General features: G+C 39.2%; 1 protein-coding gene across 8 annotated transcripts in view; it reads right to left on the reverse strand.

Annotated features, from left to right (window-relative positions):
- Positions 1-21,302, reverse strand: part of myo6a (myosin VIa) — a 152,474-nt gene that overhangs the window by 120,904 nt on the left and 10,268 nt on the right. For all 8 annotated transcript variants that reach the window (XM_030404716.1, XM_030404715.1, XM_030404712.1 and 5 more), the window contains exons 2-4: positions 7,501-7,635; positions 1,686-1,755; positions 840-913 (exon numbers count right to left, since the gene is read on the reverse strand). In XM_030404716.1, coding sequence (XP_030260576.1) covers positions 840-913; positions 1,686-1,755; positions 7,501-7,617 — 261 coding nt within the window. In that variant the 5' untranslated portion in view covers positions 7,618-7,635. The remainder of the gene's footprint in view (positions 1-839; positions 914-1,685; positions 1,756-7,500; positions 7,636-21,302) is intronic.

Below are 21,302 nucleotides of genomic sequence, written 5' to 3' on the forward strand. Positions count from 1 at the left end.
AAATGAATCAATGTGACATGAACTCTCACACAAGCAGGTAATAGGTGCGTTCAGCATGTAAATGTGATTTTACCAGAGCACTGCACTGAGCACACTGAGCTTAAATCAATGTTAAGTGACTGTGGGTGGTTTAAAATCCAGTTCTACAGGGCTGTCAAGTTTCATAATGGATTCAGCTTGTTTGAATTAAAGGGGACTGTATATCATTTCTGTTTGTTGATGTTTTCTAACCATACATTATTAACTTGTATTTATTTTACTTTTTTGATTTAACTTATTCATCATTTCTGTTGTGGTACATAGCTTTGTATTGGAATTTAAATTCAAGTTATAATTAGATCATTGTCATTACCATCAGTATGTGGAGGCGTGTGTCTGCATGTGAAAGTGAAAAAGCAAGAGCGCATTCGACTGTGTGTGTGCTCCACCCTAAGGTGCTCCAACAGGCAGGTTAAAACAAATATTAGCAGATATTCCACCTGATAATGAAGCAGGTTCAGAAGGAGGCGATCCGTTCTGGCAAATTTTATGTCACATCACAGATGTTCACTGCGTCAAACTAAAACTGATAATACTTCTCATGTATTCACCGTTTCTTAAACAGAGGTAAACAGAGGTCTGATTAAGTGATTATCTGGAAAGCAAAAATCTCTACAAAAAAATCTTTCATGCATCTTATAGTTTTTATTCTATTGTCATCTAATAATAACAAAATATGTTTGAGACCTGTTATCAGTTCAAGTTCCGGAGAAAATAATAACATTGCGGAGGAAATACAAAAAAATAAAAAAGTGCTTTAGCATCTTTAATGTGTGTCGTTTCCTCCTGTCGGTACTTACATAAATTTTGTCTTTGCTGTATCTCACACGAATGTTGTTGAGCAGTGTCGCTTCATTCAAGTACATCAAAGAACCTGAGAGACAAAAAAAAGGTTACGTGAGTTACCGGAGGAATACAATACAATCTGCAATTATACACAGGCTGCCTGATAATAATAATAACACACACACACACACACACACACACACACTGAAACTGAAACAAACTTTGAAGCAGCTTTAGGAAACTCATCTTCCAAGATGTCTGCTGACAAATACGTTCAATTTGTGGGTCTCAAAAAGTAAATACTACAACAATTACTACTAAACATGGACATTTAGTTAATGTAGCTCAACAACAGACTTTGAAACTATTTTTCGAATAGAGAAAATAATGTCATTTTAAGATACTGTGTTTTTAAAAGGGAGGTGAAAAGACTTTTTTTTGGCTAGAGAATATCCTAAAAACAGGTTGTAATATCAGGGTTCTGTATTTATGGTCTCCACTGAGTTTAAGCATGGTTTTATTGTAAAGAGTAAAGGATGGTGATTATGTAGGTTAGAATTGAAATCTATGATGATCTACAGATCAGACCGGACTGTCTACAAGGACAGCCTCAAACATCATCTCGATAAACGTAACACAGTTGGAAACTTTTCTCTGACACAGCTTCACATTTGGCCTGAGAGACGTCACTAGAATACAGTAACATCAGTTAGACTACAATGATGTAATATTTAGATTAAAAAGGACATTTCAGCCAATCAAATCTAATGAACAAGCTCATATCTTAAAAAAAATCGTTGTCAGTTGGAGACAACTCTATGATAACTGAAAGGAAAATGAGGTAAAAAGAAGAAACTCACAGTTATCCTCCACCTGTTTGTTGACATCCTCCTCTGCGGGGAACACCTGGTTGATAGCAGCCACAAATGTCTGCAGACAAAGAGAAATGTTTCAAACATTAAGTCAAGAAATCTCATGCCAGTACAATCAAGAAAACAGGATCGAGTCTGTTAAAGGTTCAAGTCCACGAACTAGTCATGAATTTCCTTTATGGATTAGTCTGCTAATCGTCCTGTAACAGAACTTAAGCTTTAATTATGGACACAAACACAAAAACATCAGATTACATGAACTTCAACAAAGGAAAAGTGAATGATTGACTCATTTAATTTAGTTTTTTTTTTATGAAAAAAAAAAGCTTAAACTACATATCCCCCCCTTTTTGGTGATTTATTTTGTCGGATGGCTGTCGTCACAATAAAAATCCATCTCGCAAAAGAAAGAAGAAATCACTGAAAGGTTTTTATTCTCATTTCTTACCTTTTATGGGAAAAATCAATTTCTCTCTGTTCTCAGACTATTTCAGTCTTGTTTTTTTTCCAGGCTTAAACTTTAAATAATACATCAACCCAGAGATAAATATACCAGCTGCCGCTCCAGCTGAAGGCCTGATGAATTATTTGGAGGCAGCAGGTAACAGGATCACAGTGAGAGGAGGTCGGACGCAGCGACCGGTCAGCGCCTCCACAGCACAGACACAGCTCTGCATTATTAACAGGCTTATAGACAGATCATTACAGATTTCAGAGGAAGAATCATGACACATCATGACATGACAGAAGGGAGCAAATCCTAAGTCAGGATACGTTTCAGAAACTTCTCTTAATTTAGTTTTTTCCTCTGGTCTAATCTCTTTACCATCAGGTCAGGGTCACAGACCAACATTTACTGAAGTACTGCTAAAGAGTTAAAGGTCTACGTTTTATGCTTCTTTGTACCCAAAAGAATTCGGAGGGACATTCACAGATGGAGTTACTTTTTTAAATCAAGATATAAACTCATAAAAAATTCATTGTTAGAGATTAAACCAGTGTTTTCCAACCTCTGTGGTTTGTGAACCTCGTCAACACTTCCACAGAAACCCCTCTAGGTAAAGCTGTGCTCTGCTTTGTTTGGTACGTTTACATGCACAAAATATTGTTTTTTACCAGTGCTCCCAAAAAGACAATATTCTCACTGAGCTGTTTACATGGCTATTGAAAAATTAATATTTGACTAATATTCCTATTTACATGCAGGCATGCATACTCCGGTAGATGACGATAGCCTCCTTCTTTCATCCATTCAAGAATATTTTGGCTTTGTGATATTTGTGCGGATCCAAAAGCCTGTTGGTGTCCAACTCTTTAATAATCTTTAAAAATAGGTGCCTTCCGTCTCTAACGCAGCCTAACAAACTCTTGGTGAGGCAACACTGGAAGCTGAATGGAGTAACAAGAGGCTTTGTGTTGCAATTTATGGAGGGTTGAACCTGACAAAATCAAAAAGAAAACCAAAAAAAAATTAATAAAATAAATTATTTTTGCCACGAAAGATAACATTAAAAATAAAGGCATTACTTGATTAATAAAATGTGACATTGTTGAATATTTATTTGTAATAAAGGGGAATGTTACCGTGCTTATTTATGAATTCACCATTTATTTTTCCATTTTACTTGCCAATTGTCTGATTTTCGAATGTACCCATTTATGACAGTAGCATAATGAAGGCGAAACACATTAAGAAATGTAAAAAGAAAAAACATAGATGAACAACAGAAATGAATACACCAACAAATAAATGCATTTAAAAATGAATAAACAACATGGATAACGTAATGTGAAAGTAAACACACAGGTACATAACTACAAAGCAAATTTAAACAGCAATTTACGTAAACTGATTAATGCGTAGTGCCTATTTACTTTCATCATATTTTCGGTGCATTTAATGTCATTCATTTATTAATCGAGTCACTTATGTGTTTATTTTCGATTTGGGCAATTTTGATCCTCTATAGAAAACTAATAAAAACCCCCATTGAGACACATATTCTGCATAATAATATATTGCCGATTACAGTACAAATACACATGTCCAAAGAATGCTCTGACGATGTTTAATCTCTGATGCTTCATTTGGAATATTTAAACAAAATATGTGGTTTACATTCAGAATAACGTCATATTATTGTAGTATCAGCGTGCGCGTAAATGTAGCCATGGTTCCGACACGTGATCGTAGTGTTTTGGAGTGGGGGGTGCTGGGTGTTGTATTTCTGTGCTCTGCAGGCCGGTCACTGCCAGCTCCTGTGGGCTCTGGCGGCTCTCTCTGCAGGCCTGACTCATTTAATCGGCCCGTAAAGCACGAGGTGCTGCAGCGGGCCCTCAGATACACAGAGGCTGCAGTGCCAAGGTGACGTACAGGCGGTTCATTCTCTCTAGTGGTGGCATGTTCCACATTCTCAGCCCAAACTGGACGGATTCCACAATGCTGCACCACGTGAGGAGAAAATAGTGGAGAGAGAGAGGAGGTGGAGGCGGAGGTGGGGGGAGGTGACGCAAGGCCAATAATCTGAGAGGAAAAAGAAGCTAAACACCGTTCACCACCATCACCACAGTGAAGGTGGAGAGAAACAGCAGCTGAGTGCAGACGACGACCCGGGTTTGATCCTAGCTAACAGCACTAGCCTAACTACTGTCTGCGTTCCTATGATAGCTGCAACAAGCTTCATATGTAGCGGACGGGAACCCCACAATCAGACTGTGTCTCAGAGAACCAGGGTTATAAAAAAGTTACTTCAAGATTTTAAATCCCACATTTAGTCTGTTTTGTCTTAACATACTTTCTAATGAAACGATTTATCAGATAATATCCATAACGATGTAATAAGTGAACTGACAGCCTCCTCTCCTTCCCTTAACTTGTTTTCTCTCCCTCTCTCCATTGCCAACACTGAGGCAGATCAAACTGTGGACACCATAGAGGACACACAGACACTAAAAAGGACAAAGAGTCGGCCATTGTGACCGATAGTATGACGGGGTATCATGCTCCCCGTCCTCCTCCTGACGTCCATCACAGGAGGTCTGCCAGTGAGTGAACACATCGTCAGACACTGGCACAAACTGGCTGCAGCAGGACAGACTGGACATTGTTCTGACTGTTACAGGGCTCCGCTGCAGCCCGGAAACTCACTCCGAGAACAGATCTGAGGAGAACAAGTTTTTTTATGTTTCCAAAGCAATGATCAGTGAGTAAAAACACTGCTTTTCCTTCTTTAAATATGACACAGACTTTATCCCGAAGTGTGCCTCTCGGGAAACACTGCAATGCAATCAACAAACATAAAGAATATTTTAGGTCAAAGACGGCTGAAGACAGGGCCATGGTTGGTTTCATTCTGTCACTTCCTGAGAGACAAATGAAAGGGCAAAGGGTTCGGATCATGTGACCAACCAAAGGCACAGAGGTCAGGTTTTAAACCATGTGGATCCAAGGTGTAAAATCAGACTTTAATTGTGATTCGTAGACAGATATATCACAACGTCATCATAACAAACTGCTCTTCACCTGTGCAAGCTGTCAGCTTCTACAAAACCTTGAGACAATATAATGATGATGGACAGAATTGCAGAAAAATGCTCAGCAATGGAGGAGAGGAGAGGAACTTCTCTTTGTTGCAACTGCATCTATGCAAGTCTGCCGCAAGTAATGAATACAGAACTGGCAACAAAATGCAGCTGTGCAATAAGGCAAATTTGGCATGGATAAGTTTGTTCCATACTGATCACACAGAGGGAGAGGTGGAACATTTTGCTTTGCTGTGAAAAATTACAGTCATGCATTTATCGAAATCCTTCAAGAGCTGCAACGATTAATCAATGCCTTGTCGCTATCATATCAAACGCACACTGATTTGATCATCGATTCATCTGTTAGAGTTATTTTTAAAACAGGGGTTAGGTCAGGGTTAGCCACTCACAGGCAGAGTCAGAGCAGCAGGATGTCTTGTGACGAGCAAAAATCTTGACTTTTACAAATGCAGCCAGTATTGGTTTAAATCAAGCACCTAGTTAATAGTCCAACAGATTGTGCTAGCACGCACAGTATCAGCAGCTTAGCCTACTCTTCACAACACAGCAGGCTCTTAGAGACCATGATGGCTAACACAGACGTCAGCACAGTTTCTTTTGGGTCGTCGCAGCAGCGTTAAGTCTATTGCAACTGTTGTGAATCGAAGCGTGGTACATCCTCCACGAAACAGCAAGATAAAACTGTTCTCAGCCAACAGAAGATGTCTGTCTGATACTAAAAAAACACTTAACTTTATATAGCTTCATCCGTATGAAGAGCAAAGATCAGAGTCCTTTTACCAAGTAAACAGGTGGAGTTAATATTCCTGGTCAGAGAGGTGATCAAGGGGAGTTGAGTAGGGTTAAAACTGTAAAACTGCCTGCATCATTACAGAACGACTGCTGTAAAACTGCAGCAACACAAACTGAGGTCGATGTGCCAGTTAGTTAAAAGGCAGAGTTATAGTGTTTTTAACTGACAGATTATAAGATTTAAGATCACAATTAAAGAAACTAAAAAATGTGAACTTTTACACACATGATGGCCACCGAACAGCGCAAACACACTTTCAGCCGTGAGAGCCGTGTTCACATTAACCACTGACAGTTGGGTGTTTTATGGGCTGACAGTACACAGAATTAGTAAAGAGGTTCTTTGAAAGTGAGCACTCAATCACAGAGGCCTTCTGGGAGAAAGATTACGGAGACGGACACCAAGCTTTAGGGGTTACCACGGCGACGGGCTCTCAGGGACATTAAAAGCTTTGCCGAGGGCAATATGGCATCTCATCCAGCAGAAAAGTGAATTAACGGTGAACGAGAGAAGCCCGTTTGTCGAGCCACTTGACTTCAGATAGTGCTGATTAATTCTGTGCTGGAGCACATTAGAGCTGCAGGCTGTAAATGGTCTGCAGGTGAATCACAGAGTGAATGATTCTTTATTGCTCTCAGGACTGCGGCCTCTTCCGCATCCGATTAAGTGACACTTAAATCATTAACAAACTGCAGATAAATGCATATCGGATAAGGTTTGTCAGGCAGAGAGATCCTGGAAGCACCTGAGCCAGAAGTATCAATCGTGAGACTTTTCATTGGCTTTTAATACCTTTTAATGCAACTTCATCACTTCTGAAACAAAAATCTATGATAAGAATATTAAGATTTAATCCAGAGCCATGACTCATGAAGTCAATACACACTGCATTACCCACAATGCCACCCAACTTAAGAATTCTGCAGTAAAACTGTATACTCTATTATTCAGTCTGCTCTCATGTCATGCCTGAATGTGCATGAGACCCACTGTATCCATTAAAACAGCTGTCCTGCTTCGCTTGTCACAGGCCAGCTAGCTTGTTATACTAAACAAGGAAATGCAGCTTTTCAATTCAGTTCACCATCAGTGCTAGCTTCTCTGACTGGCTAAAATCAATGTTATCATCAACAGGCTAATATCTTAGTTAGCTTCTCCAACAGGCTAACACCAGTGTTAGCTTCTCTAACCAGCTTAGATAAGTGTTAGCTTTTCCAGCAGGTTAACCACAGTCATAGCCGTTCCAACAGTTTTAGCATCTCAAACAGGCTAACAACAGTGTGAGCACCTCAAACAGGCCAACGACAGGCCAACAACAATGTTAACTTTTTTTCCCCCCCAAATACAGTTATGAAAAAGGTTTCTATAATACCAAAATGTCCTCCTAAAATGAAACAAGATGGATTTTGGACTTGGACTTTTCTGTAACAAGGCCCCTGTTGCAGAAGTTGAGCGCTGTCTCACCTTTCCCTTCTGTTTAAGAGGTTCGATGGTGAGGCTGTCGGCTCCGATGTCCACTATAGTTCCCAGCTGGAACCCGTCCGATGGGTGGGGCGCCCACACCGGCTTCCCATCCTCCATCGCACCGCTCTGAGGGCTCTGGAAAACATGACATATGTAACAGTCAGAGGTTTGACATACAATGTTTTCTTTATTTGACATCCAAGTTCACATATAAAGTTTGCGAAGTGGAATTTTGACAGCATATGTTTGCCTGAAACCTGGTGGAGCCTTAAAAAAATTACATGAGTGCCAACTGCCACAAACCAAAGAAGCATTTGTCTTCCAAGTACTAAAAACAGATTTTTAGCATTTTTCTTTGTAAACAGGCTCCACAGATGACAATCAAATACCCAGAAACACTCCTGTTAATGTCATAGGCATTAACAAACCAAGTGAACGACACGTTTGAATGTAATAGCTTATTCAGCACCTATCCAAAACAAAGTTACAAACGGATATGACAAAAAGGAAAAAAAGGATTCAATGAATGTTCTGTGACTGAATCAACTGAATCAAGTCATTACGCTACAAAACAATCTGTGTGACTTTAGGGGAGGAAATGCTGCATGAAAGCAGGAAATATAGTTCAAAACATCCATCAAATGTGATTTTTCTTACTCTATCAAATCTTCCAAATTGACTACATCCTTACAAAACTACGTCAAACATCTTCAAAAGGCATCTTCTAGTCTTCAGGCAAAACCACAAGAAAGTGCAGTTTAAACTCTGCCTGTAACATTTCAAAACAAAATAAAAGCAGATATCTTGGTATGCTTTTATGTTCTCCTTATTAATATATTGATTTTTGCATTTCTAACTATGTGTCATACATCCTTCTTTTTTGTATCCCTTATTCCTGACAGAGTCTCAATATGTTATACTTTTTTAAATGAACTAGAATGTATTTGATAAACAGAACCAAAAACAAGTGGATCTTAAAAATCTTATGGAGGCACTTCAACTTTTCAGCTGTGTTTTTGCGTCCTTGATCAGTTTGATTAGCCTTTTCAAAACCACTTCAGATGACTCTGAACACAATTTAAAAGGCTGGGACAAAATGTAAACCATATTTTCTCACTTTCCAAACATGTTTTAATGTTGGAAAACCATCTGAATAGTTGAAATTGTAAAACAGAAGCGATCCTCAAACTGTGGACGACACACAAACCACTTCGACCCACATGCGTCTGAGCTTTCTGCCAACAAACCAATTACAGCGTTATTGAGTCAAACCCGCCGCTGATCGTATTACTGTGGTGATGTTGTAACAGAATGAGGTTGATTCCCTCCGGGACGACCTCTGATAGTCACTGCCTCCCCTGATGTAAAGGGTCAAAGAAACAGGAGGAAAAACTGGTAGCTCAGGTCACTTGCTGCTGCTCTGTACTTGTCATCTCAACTCAGAGTTAAAAACATCAAAGTAAGGGATGGAAAAGCTCCAGAAATATGTATGAAATGGTAAAATATATTTCAGCGAATTTAATCTACTTTACTTTTTAACACTTTCATGTAAATGGTTGCAATTTTATCAAGAGTTGAAATCATTGGTGAATTTATCAACTGACGAAAATATAATCAAAAACCACTTGTTAATTGATTGTAGCAATTATCAAATAAAACTGCCCGTCCTTCCTAATTGTGATCTGGCCATTACTTATGCAGGTATTTAGCCATAAAGCAAAACACTAAATAAAAATTTTACCTGATGGTTGCGCTCAAGGAAAAGTCAGAGGATCATCAAATTTAGTGGGATTCATCCTGAGGGGAACATGAATGTTTGGTAAAAATGTTGTGCCAATTCATAAAGTACATACTGAGATATTCCACAAAATAAATCAGCAATGTTGATGAGCTTATGGCGTAACGAGAAAAGTCGCAAAAAGAGTATGATCGAAGTCACTGCGATTCATCCTCTGGTAACATGAGTGTTCGTTTCAACTAACCACTGAACTAGTAACAGCAATTCATCCAGACTCCCTTACAAATACTGTGATTTTAGGAGTTGCTTTGTGAAACAGCTATGACAAATCTAAATTATTGGTGCCTTCTTGTAAATTCGGCATTAGATATAAACATTATGATTCTTTCCCTGCAAAAAGAGTCAGTGTGTAGCATCATCGCTCTGCCAGCCTGTCTGCTGTTCATGATTTAAGTGCATCTTACCTCCTGGCAGTTGTTCAAACACACTGTTTCAACTGACATCCCCATTTATGACATACTGACTGTAACATGGCAAATTTTACAAATACAATAAATAGTAACCAACATAGGCTTCTTATTTGTCAGCTGTAAAGAAACTCCCCAGACTGCATTAACAAAAACACTAAATTGTGAGACTTGTTGCATGAGAAGAAACTGTACGAACTTTGTGAAACACTGTCTACAATGCACTCTTGACTATTTAGGCCTTCTTGTTGATTCGGCAAACAATATACATGAAGATGTTCTATTGGTTTGTTCCGGAGATGTAGGTGCATATTTTGAGGGGCTTGCAACTATCTACTTGGAAATGCATCACTCAGGACCAATGAGTGTCCTACATGGGAAATGTAAACAGCCTCTTTCTCTGCCATTTCTGACAGTACATGACGAGTCTTTGGGTTTCGAACCATAGCCGGACTAAAGAAGCCATTTGAAGACCTGACTTTGCCATCCAGGAAAGGGTGATGGGCATTTTTCACAATTTCTAGACATTTTATATGGAAAACTATTAATCAAAAAGTTAAAATAATTGCCAGAATAATAACGAAACTAATTGCCCTAGTTCAAACTTTTACTGTCTCCTTAAACATGGCGGCAGGAGGGACATCCGACCACAAACTACCACCATGTGTGAGAAAACAGGAAAACAAACCAAGCTGTGTCCCCTTCTTTATTCAAGATGAACTGTTAGACCTCCAAACAATGCTCTCCTAAAAGGTCAAGGCTTCAAAAAACAATCAGTAATCCCAGAACACACGAACACTGCAGAAATGATGTAGTTAGAGGTTTAGATGAGTCTCTAATTCAATCTGTGGTTCCAGAGATCGCCCAGCAACCACAAGCAGAGATTACCACTGTCACTCATTCAGCTTTAAGTGTCAATCCAAAGCCTGAGAAGCCAGTTTAATGCCAGCTGGGAGCGTCCTGACTGTTCACATGAATGAGTCGACATCACTGAGCATCGACTCGGCTGCCAATAAGATCTGAGACTCTGAGCCAAGTCGTGTCTCGCGCGGTTTCCGTCCACACAACGTTCAGCCGCTCTCTCTTCGTGCGGTGGCTTCCTGCCAAACTGCAAACTTAATAACAGCATCAAGTCTTCTACGGGAAGTTAAAATAATTACCCCAGAGAGCAGCTCTGACTGAGGGCCACACTAAGAGGTTATCAGATTCAATTAGGGACGTTAAACCATTACTGTCCAAGTACAGTTGTGTCTCTTGTTAGTGAAGTCTGATACTTGGAGGAGGGCAGCTTTGATTCCCATTAGGTGTTCATCATTCTTTACCCAACAGTGAGCAGGAGTCTGAATCATATCTCATTTGTATTCATGATAAAACCGTTGTACTGTGTAGAGGTTATCGTGCGGAGGTCAGAGACTCTGCCCTGTAGCTAAAAAAAAGGGTCACAGGTTCAAACACAGCAACAACAAAAACTGTGTTCATCCTGTTTTGTGTTGAAGAAACCTCAAACTACAAACTAAGCCACCCTTCGGACATGCGTTTAGTCATGAAAGATTGTCAAACTGAATCCATGAAAAGACCCAAAAACAAGCATTGTGTGTTCACAGCCTGATATATCTCCTTCATCTGTTGCATAGAGCCCCTTTTTGTCCAAGAACTATTAAAAACAATACAATTAAACTATTACAACACTCACTAGAGAACAAAATGTGGATTAATCTGCCACTGAAAACAGTCTCCAACAAATGCACCATTTCCCTCCAGCTGTGTTAAGAAATTAATTCTAAGTGCTGTATTGTAGGCAACTGGAGGTGTTTCAGATCAACTGAAGGGGGAGTGAAAATTATTTGATTCCAGACTCCAGATGTGAATATTTTTTCGGCTTTCCTTCCTCCGCTTTGACAGTAATCTCAATAACTTTGGGTTGTGGACAAAACAAGACATTTGCGGATGCCATCTTAGGCTTTGGGAAACACTGATCCGACATTTTCTGATATTTTATAGACCCAACAAGTAATTTAATCAATTGAGAAAATAATCGTCAGATTAATCTTCAACAGAAAATAATCATAAATTGTAGCCTGAGAAGATTAATGACCACAACCTTCATTAAAGAAAGGGAAAAAAAGGAAACCTTGTTACCAGACAGACTGTTAATATTGGACCATTCTGCACAACCATGTGTTATATTCAATCACATGACACCGATATTGTCATTAAGTTTATGGAAAGCTGTGGTTTAAGAAAACCATCTTTTGCATACAAAGAGAGCTACAATTATTTGTCAATGAATTGATTAGTCTATCAAAGGAAATTAGTTAGCATCATTCCAGTCATTTTCAAGCAAAAATGTCAAACATTTGCTAGTTCAAGCAAATTTCTGTGAGGATTTGCTGCTTTTTTTTTACATTTATGAGAGTAAATAAAGAGCCTTTGAGTTTTAGATTGTAGTTTGGACAAAATAAGCGATCTGCAGACGTCACTTTGGGCTCTGGGAAACTGTGAAGCATTTTTCTCAATGTTTTCACATTTCATAGAACAAATGATTAACCAGTTAATCTCTACAGCACACAGCAGATTCATTGGTAATGAAAATAATCATTAGTTGCAGCGCTACACATGAGTGTGCTGGAGATTCTTACCTGGCCTCCTTCCTGAATAAGTCAATATAAAAAGGGCTGAACACTGAGTGGCTCCAGCCTGATTCTCCTGACAGGAGGACGACTGAATGTAGATCAAAGGTTGCTGGTAACTCATTAGCAGAGCTGTAAAATTCGCCCAGTGAACAAAGAGGCAGGCTGCATTTCCTTGTGATATAAAAAGGGCCATTTAAAAAGCAGAGCTTTGTACCGCTGGATCAATCCTCTGAGTGCTAACAGTGTCGGGCAGCAGGTCAAATACTGCTTCACCAGCAATATGTCAAAAATCTATGTGTGCGCTCATGCAACAGATTCATGAACGGTTACCATGAGTTATATTTAAAGCACCAGGCCTGAATTATATCAAATCAAAGGACACTTCTGATGTAAAAAAAAATATTAAATAAATAAAGCTGCACATGCAAGGATTTTCTTTAGGATGTGTATAAGTCATCCATTTAGGTCATACTAACGAAGCAGGGAGCAGCATAAATTGAAAATAATGAAATAAAGAAAAGTACCTAAAATTGTACAGTAGTAGTAGTACAGTTCTTGACTGAATGTCTTGAGTTACTTTTGACTATCGCACTTATTCTATATCTGACAGTGTGCTGCAGCAGGCTAATAAGAGGATTTAATACTTCCTCACAAACAATTCATTATTCAGAATGTCCGCTTCTGCTGCCGGGCACTGTGGCCTCATGTGTCAGCCGAACAGCTTCAACATCACCCTCAGATCAATCATTTCACATCACAAAGTACTACAGCAGTATATGATGCATTTCTGCAGAACAATCAGGTGTAAAGTTACAGTCACATAAAGAGAGTTGAATAAAGTCTGACTGCAGCGCTGAGAGCTGTGAAACGATGACCTGCTCCAGTTCAGCCCACACATCATCACTGATACACTGAACATTTTCTACTCTTGGCTGACAGATGAAAGTAACACTGAAGTTATAATGAGGGATATTCCACTTAAGGATATTCAGAATGATGCTGCATTCCTGTAGCCAGGGAAATAATATTGTAACCCTTCTTTGTGGAGAGATGCAGTGAATCAGTCAAAGTTACAAATCAGACGTAGGATGATACTCCAGGTGGTGAGGCGTCCACATAAATATGGTTGACAACCGAGCTGGTAACATACCACTCAGATCATCTGCTTGGTTTGGTTTGTAAACATACGCAGCTGGCCTGCCATAATGATTATATTTATTCACATCAGCACAGAGTTTTGGTTTTACAGACACAAAATTATTGTTTTGGTTCAGTCCGAGCAGACACTGACTAAAGGAGGATGTACCCAGAGGCTCAAGAGCTCCAAACTTTTATCAGAAATCAATGTGTTGATTATTTCTTTCCATTGAATGTGTGTATTTGTGTGGTCCATAGTACAACCCAGAAATTGGCTAGCACTTTTGCACTGCACATCTGTTTCCCTCATCTCAAAGTCTGAGTTTTTATAAAATCACGTTTTAGTTAAATGCTTGAAATAAGGTCTGTGGTTACCACAGGCTGAAGATATTTACATGTATTGTTCTACGACAGGCCAATTCAAATTCTTTGTCGAAGGGCCGGATCTAAGAATAAAAAGTGAAGTGCTTTAAAGCTTGAAATTAAAATGTGTTAAAACAATACACTTTCTCAGTTTTTACAAAGGTAAAAAGTACAGGTAAATAAAACAATGAACCTCTTAAATCTTAGACATAAGGTGTCTGGTTGATTTTCATATATATTGCCTCTGCTAAAACTGCCCGGGTTAAAACTTTAAGGAGGAATTTTTTTTGCCTAGCAACAGACTAAAACAAACTATTCTTACTCTAATTTTACTACTTGTACATTGATCAGCTTATAGAAAGGATGTATGGGAAGTGTGTAGTACGACACTAGGTGGTGGTGAAGTCTAAGTCATGTGACCGTAATGTCGTCTGTTTATAACATTAGCTTTTTCTATCTAGCGATTTAATTTACGCTTCAAAAATCATAAAAGCAGTGTTCATCTGTGAAAATGACCTTGCTGACGAAAAAACATGTAAGTATCATAAACGTGTGTTTGCCACAGAGATTATTTTCGCCAATATTCCAAAATCCAGTTAGGCTGGAGCCAGGGAGATGTTAACTTCATGGTTAGTTCTACACAACCAGCATCCCAAAACTTATACATATAAGAGCCACATCTGTTCCATCTCCATACAAATAACATGGTTTTTTAACTTAACCGGGACAGTAAAATGTTCAATTTTGTGTGCAGGTGATAAACTGATCTTATCCTTTAAGCTCTGAGGAAAACAGATGTGTTCAATTACCAAACATAATGTCAGGTGAGATAGTGAAGACTGAGGAAATCCATGTGAGCGGACGCTGGGACTGAACAACACCTTTCACCCAGGAGACCAGTGTTGGTTTGGTTTTAGAAAAGGCTTTTGTTGACTTTACACAGGAAACTAAGTCATTTTGTTGCCTAAAACCACATGTTCATTGTTATCACCAAAGGTCAACTGACAGTGGATCTGTTCTCTACAGAAGTTAAAGGGACAGATCGGCGTATACTCTGTATGAAATCTGAAAATGTTATGTCGTGTTATAAGAAACCAGGTTGGATATTCCATTTATGATGATACAAAAGATAAAAATCATAAAATCCTCACAGTTAAGAAGCAGGAGCCAGAGAATGTTTGTCAGTTCCACTTGATAAAAGATTATCAACATTGTTATCAATTAATTTCCTGTGGACTGACTAACTAATTAACTAATGATAACTGTGTTTGATTTCTGCACTGGTCTACATAATTGTGACTGATTAATTGGTGTTTAGATTTTAGAGGTTAAAAGACGCAGAAGGCATACTCTTGCCACAGTGCAATAAAGAATAAGAACTGGAAAAGGAGATACATAAAGGATAAAAATATAAAAATAAAAAACTATAAATATACGGCATTAGTATAAGTATTAACACACTTCATGTATCTTGGCTTGGTGTGCAGGTGGACTGTTTGCTTTTCCACTCCATAAAAATGCAAAATGTACAAATACCATGGTTGAAGCAAAGCATACAATGAACACAAACTTGTTTGGCAATATGTAAATATGCAGGACAGCTTGTTTTTTCTAAAGGATTCACAGTGTGCGAGACAAGGCTGAGGAACAAATGTACAGAAGGAAGACAGCCTAAAGGGGAAAAACCTGTTTTCTAATTTACATTTTCTGAAATTGAACTTTAAAAAACCTCCACACTGAGATTAACAGCAGACTCACAGAGCAGCTAAATTTATCAACCATGTCTCATCCTGTAATTTCTGGCTTTACCTCCAACTGTGGAGACAGATGATCCTCCTGGTCTGCAGCAGAAACCACAAAGTACCGACAACAGTCAGCTAATAGCAGAGCTGAGCCACTCGGGATCACATTAATGTCCTTTACCAAAGCCTGAAACTGAAAGGGTGCAGTCTATTTGCAGCCACTGGCCTAAATATCAAAATCCTGCAGACAAAAGCTCCAAATGTATCGAGCCGTCAGTGTCCTCCTGAACATTATTCCCATTAACATCCTCAGTCAGGTGAAAAATTAAAGACACAAACAGAGCTGCGTGAAGATCTGCTGATGATTCCCACGGCAGCGATCAGACAGTGAGTCAGGGTGACTGGTCCAGCACACATACACACACAAGCATTATGCAAATGCAGAGTGTCACTAAATTGGTTTTAAGATTTTGCACAGGAGGAACAGTGAGCGAACACATTAATTAGAGGGAGAAAATGCAAATAAACTGGCAGGCTCCTTCAGAGAAACATTCAAGCCCTTTAAAAACAACAACTTTAGAGGGTAAGGAGAGTCGTTTACCATGTTTACTTCAGCCAAGAGCCACTTATTCATTGTTTCTGTACAAACCCAGGGTTAACAACCATCAGCCTCTCACAACCTCAAGTTATGCCATCTTAAAGACATAAATCAATTCTTTTAAAAAAAACAAAACAAAAAAAAACAGTGAATCCTCCCAACTGAGAAGGTGAAACTGGAGGTTGTTTGTTATTTTGGCTTGAGAAATAAAATTATGGCCTAAATCAATTCAATAAACATTACAGCTATACGCTAATAAATACTCAAGATTATTACAAATGTTTCTTTTTTATACACACACCATACCTTCAATTATGAGACATATATCACCCACAGCTATAAAATGACACAGCTAATAACAAAAGCTAACAGCTCTGTGAGGCTGTACGTGCTAGTGCTAGCACGCTCACACGCTCCGTTATCCATGCTAACATGCTAATGTTTGGCAGGTATAATGTTTGCTAGGGGTAGGCAATCTGAGAAATAAATAAAGCCTGTCCTCATCAGAAAAATTACCAAGCAGCTAATTACGACTCATATTAATGTTTCTCTTCAGGTGGCGGCCTCTAGTGGTCTTAGTAATCACTACAACCGCAAAGGAGGAAGTCTTGTAAAGCAGTGCAATGGGGGGGGGGGGGACACAAAAGACTGACACCAGAGAACTATGACAAAGAACTGCACTTAAACACACTGTAGAGACTACAGCCGACAACCCACTAGCAACAAGGAAATAACTCTCCATACCACCAGGAGGCAGTAATCTGTATTCATCAGTCAAAAAGCAAAAAAGTCAGGGATGCAAATATACAAACCATGGTTATGATAAAAGCAGCGTTTTTTCATCACCATGGCTGCTTACATAGCCGCTTGTAATTGAGAATATGTCTGGTAAAAAAAAAAAAGGTTTAAATGTCACTGGTGAAGAGACAGAGGAGAAAAATAAGGAGAAACTGCACTAAATGGGTGAAATCATGAATATTACAGTGACAGGCTCCCCAGGCCCTCTTCTTTTTCTGTTACTGTCGACTAAATTGCTTCACTTAACGATCTAAAATGATCAGATTATTCATCCCTAATGTTCACCATGTTCGACATCTTAGTTTAGCAAGCAATCATTTTCTAATTAGCATAACTCTCCACTGACGGTTTGAATCATCAACTTTCGGGAGGCATCCCGCGGTTAAAAAGCTCCAAAAAAGCAAGCAAGTCGACACTGAATTGAGATCATTTTGTCAAACATTGTCTGCAATTCAACTGAATTACTAAATTCAATTCCAACATGAACTGCTCTGACCACACCTGATATGCAAACAAACTGCATCCACCTTTAGGCTTGTGACCACTTCAACAATGTAAAAGCTTCTCTTCAGTTCTTCTTTCTTTTTCTACAAAGAAAGAGCCGGACACACCTGTCCTTCAAAGTGCTTTGACCTCAACAACAAAGAAGGCCAGTGTTTGGTTACGAGCTCAAAGTCTCTCACAGTTTACATATTCAAACATAGGTAAAACAATAATCAGGTAAAATAACTGTTGGTTGTTTGCTCTGCTCTGACGCCTGAGGTGATTACGGCATAAAAACATAAAAGCATGCAAAACAATGGACTCAGAGCAGAATCAACCCTTTATGATAGGTTTTTCATTGTTTGCATTGTACTATCTCGGCAACTTCACCTCAGAATCAATCCTCAAATCAACGTATATTGTCACACTGGGAAAAAGTATTTATACCGCAACAATAATTCATCTGAGAGGTGCTAAAAATGTGTGACTGGAGGGACTTTGATAGCGAGGGGCATCTGAGGCACTGGTGCATAAAGACAACTCATCTCTCCACTCTGCAGCTGCCTGAATGCACTCAAGCCCAGTGTGAGGACGTGAGCATGATGGGCATCAGTTCATGTAAATTTTCCCACGACAGGAACAATGTTTGATTCATGCTCTCAGCAGAGCGAGTTGACTGCCTGTCATTAGACCTGAGTCAAACTGCGGGGGATTATTTTTGGATTTGGTCGCGCTGGAACACTGTTTTCTTTGCCTCTCTGTGGTTGTTTTTGTGTCTGGTTGATTTAACCTTGAACTGACACATTAACACCAAATCAGAGCCTGTTCAACATCCATTAGTGGACATCATATCTGTAGTGGGGAGCACTGAGGCCACGATGAGGATCAAGTTCTGAGGGGTGCCCTGAAGGCCTCGCATCTAAAAAGGTGACAGCTGAGCACTTTGACCACTGTTCAAAACAGCGTTTCAACATTTTATGTGAAAAAATACCGGATATTTTCAAGGAGACATCATTCAACCCTGTTTGTGGCAACAAACATGGGAATTTGACCGGAAGGTAAACATGGTGTTGTCACAACATGACACTGAAAACTGAACATAAAAAAATATTGAATTTCAACATATCCTTCAGAGCTCCACACTAACCTTTTCACCAAAGCCCCCAAAACTAAACAGAAACTGTCCCAAAAACAAACTGTTGAGTCTTTAATGTGTTATTATCACCGATAGTTGTTGCGTAAGCACTTCAGTACTAGTCATCTATTGTGTCCATCCTGTATATGTCATGGCCTGAGAGCCAGGTTATGACAATTTAAACAACAAACAGGAGATACAGCAGAGCGCAGCAGCGCTTCCTCTTCTATTTGTGTTGGAAACATCAGACTGCACTGGAGCCACAGGACATATAGACCCAATGTCAGGTCGTAACCTAGTCAAATTGTCACTAAACAAACTGAGAACTCAGCTCCATCAGCTTACAGCGGTCTGCAAGCGCGGATTCTCCATGCAACAGAAAATCCTTTCAAAAGGGAGGATGTGGTCGAGATCAGAACATAAAGAGCAGCGATGAAGACAAACTGTGTTCAGTTCGGACGGCAGAGTCGCAGCAGCTGCTACTTTGTGTGTTTGAGAGGCCGACAGCAGAGGAAGCGTCGGTTGAATCGGGCCTGCAGTTATGTGTGTCGACCCACTCCTCCGCTGACAAACAGCTGATTGTTGGATGTGTGTCGTCGCTCACTGAGGGCTCACTGTCACGACCGATCAGTCAGGTCCCATGATCAACAGAGAGTCTGTGATGTGTTCAGGGACAAAAACCCAGAGGGCAGATTGACAATAACGGAGACACAGAGACACTAAAAGCCTCAAAAAGCCCCAAAAGCCCCAAAAGCTCTGTCCTAACATTAAACTGCACTGGCTTCTGATGTTTCTGAAACATGTGACTCCACTGGAACTACACTGTAGATTTGAGTGGATTAGTTAATCAATTAGTTGACTGATGGAAAAATCGATGATACATTTCAGTCAGTCAGTTCATCCCTGAAGTCATTTTTAAGTAAAACTGTCAAAAACTACCTTGTTACAGCTTCTCTACATTGTAGATTTGCTGCTTTTCTTTGTCGTCTGTAATAAAAAACGAAATATCTTGGCATGTTTAAGGCTCACTTCTGACCCAATCTGACCACAAATGTGTTGAAAATCCGTCATTGAGCACTTCTTCTGTGCCAAGATAATCCATCAAGCAAGATGCCGATTATACAGGAACAGGAATTAACCACATTAATGACCAAATTTGAAAGGAAGAAGCCTTTTATGTGCATCGAAAAAGTGGAGCAAACACAGAAGTGTAGCTTTTATATTCTTTGTTCAGTGTACATTATAATAAAGACAATCAAACTTTTACGTACTGCTATTGTTTTTGCATATCCAGGAAGACCAGGTCCTTTTATTTCAGAGGTCTATTATTAAAAAGAGGATATGCTTTTTTAAAGGGAAGAAAAAAACACAAAAAAAGAACAACATTTATAAGAAGCAACATCAGCTTGTTCATATATTGGTCAGGAGCACCACATCTTTTCGTCTCTCTGAAATGAGGTGTCATTACTTCAGATCAGATTTTTTTGCTTGTGTTCTATTATCTGACTCACTGGTGGATAATTAACATCATCATGCAGCTTGGTTTTATCATTTATTCCCCAATTACCGAGAAAATGACAATGATCTCGTTCTTCCCTCTGCTGCGGCTGATGAACTTTGTACAGCTGATGGCCTCCATGTTGGTTATCTTTACACGAGCTGTAATGATTCTGTTTTCTGTTAACAAGCCTCATGTTTCCTCCTCTTCCTCCTACACAACTGCATCGTGACATTTCAGGAAATTGCACAGTGGGTGTAGAGATCAGTAAACTCCAAATGTGTAGTGTAGTCTGAATTGCCTCCCTCAGCTTACATCATCAAAATAGTTTTATGTCCTGACAACTGATTTCCTTTTTTGTCAATTTCTTTCATCTTCTTTACAAAGATAGGTGTATTTTACAACAACAGCTTGATTTTAATTCTGGTGTCTTTTTGCAGGTTAGGGTCGAACAATTTCAAATGATATTCACCAAAAATAAAGATTCCAGAGATCAATAACAAATACCAGGCTTCATTGATTCAACAATAGACAACAAAAGATAGAAATGTAGTTTGTTACAAAGTTAGGTTTCTTAAGTTTGTTCAGAGTGAACCCTCTTCCCAAACAAATCAATAAAGGATCTTTGGGAATGTCATTGTTTAACTTCAGTTCTTCCCCCAGGAGTAAATTACAGGATCTCTGAAACATCGTGTTGGTGCATACAGGCTTAGTGTCCGGAAGTGGAGCTGCCGGCTAACGCTACGCTAGCTTCGTCATATTTGAAGTGGTATTTTTGCTTATCAAAAACAAATCATCATCAAATCCAGTTTGATTCAGATTTCAACATTTGAAACTAAAAATAAAAAGACCACTGGAAGTTTCACCTGAGATCTGCACTCAGTACATTAGAATTTAGTGGTGTATTACAACAGCAAACACTAGTTTCAAAGGAAGAACAGCAGCCAAATGACCTCATGCTGTTTCCATTGAGAAGTCAGTGGTAAAAACAATTGCTATTGCGATATGTTTTCATGCTGCACACAGCACAAGTACTTTTCCACACTTCCACACAAGGACAAAGTCATGTTTTAACTTGCTGGAGTTTGGAGTTTTAGGCGTGCCTACAATCTTCATGTGCCTGCTCATTAAGGCTGCTTCTTTCATGACTCTTTGACAGATTTCAAACTGATGAGACATATTTTTGGATGAACTATCACCCTCAGTGCTG

Source organism: Sparus aurata, chromosome 22, assembly GCF_900880675.1.
Source record: "Sparus aurata chromosome 22, fSpaAur1.1, whole genome shotgun sequence".
Taxonomy (NCBI): domain Eukaryota; kingdom Metazoa; phylum Chordata; class Actinopteri; order Spariformes; family Sparidae; genus Sparus; species Sparus aurata.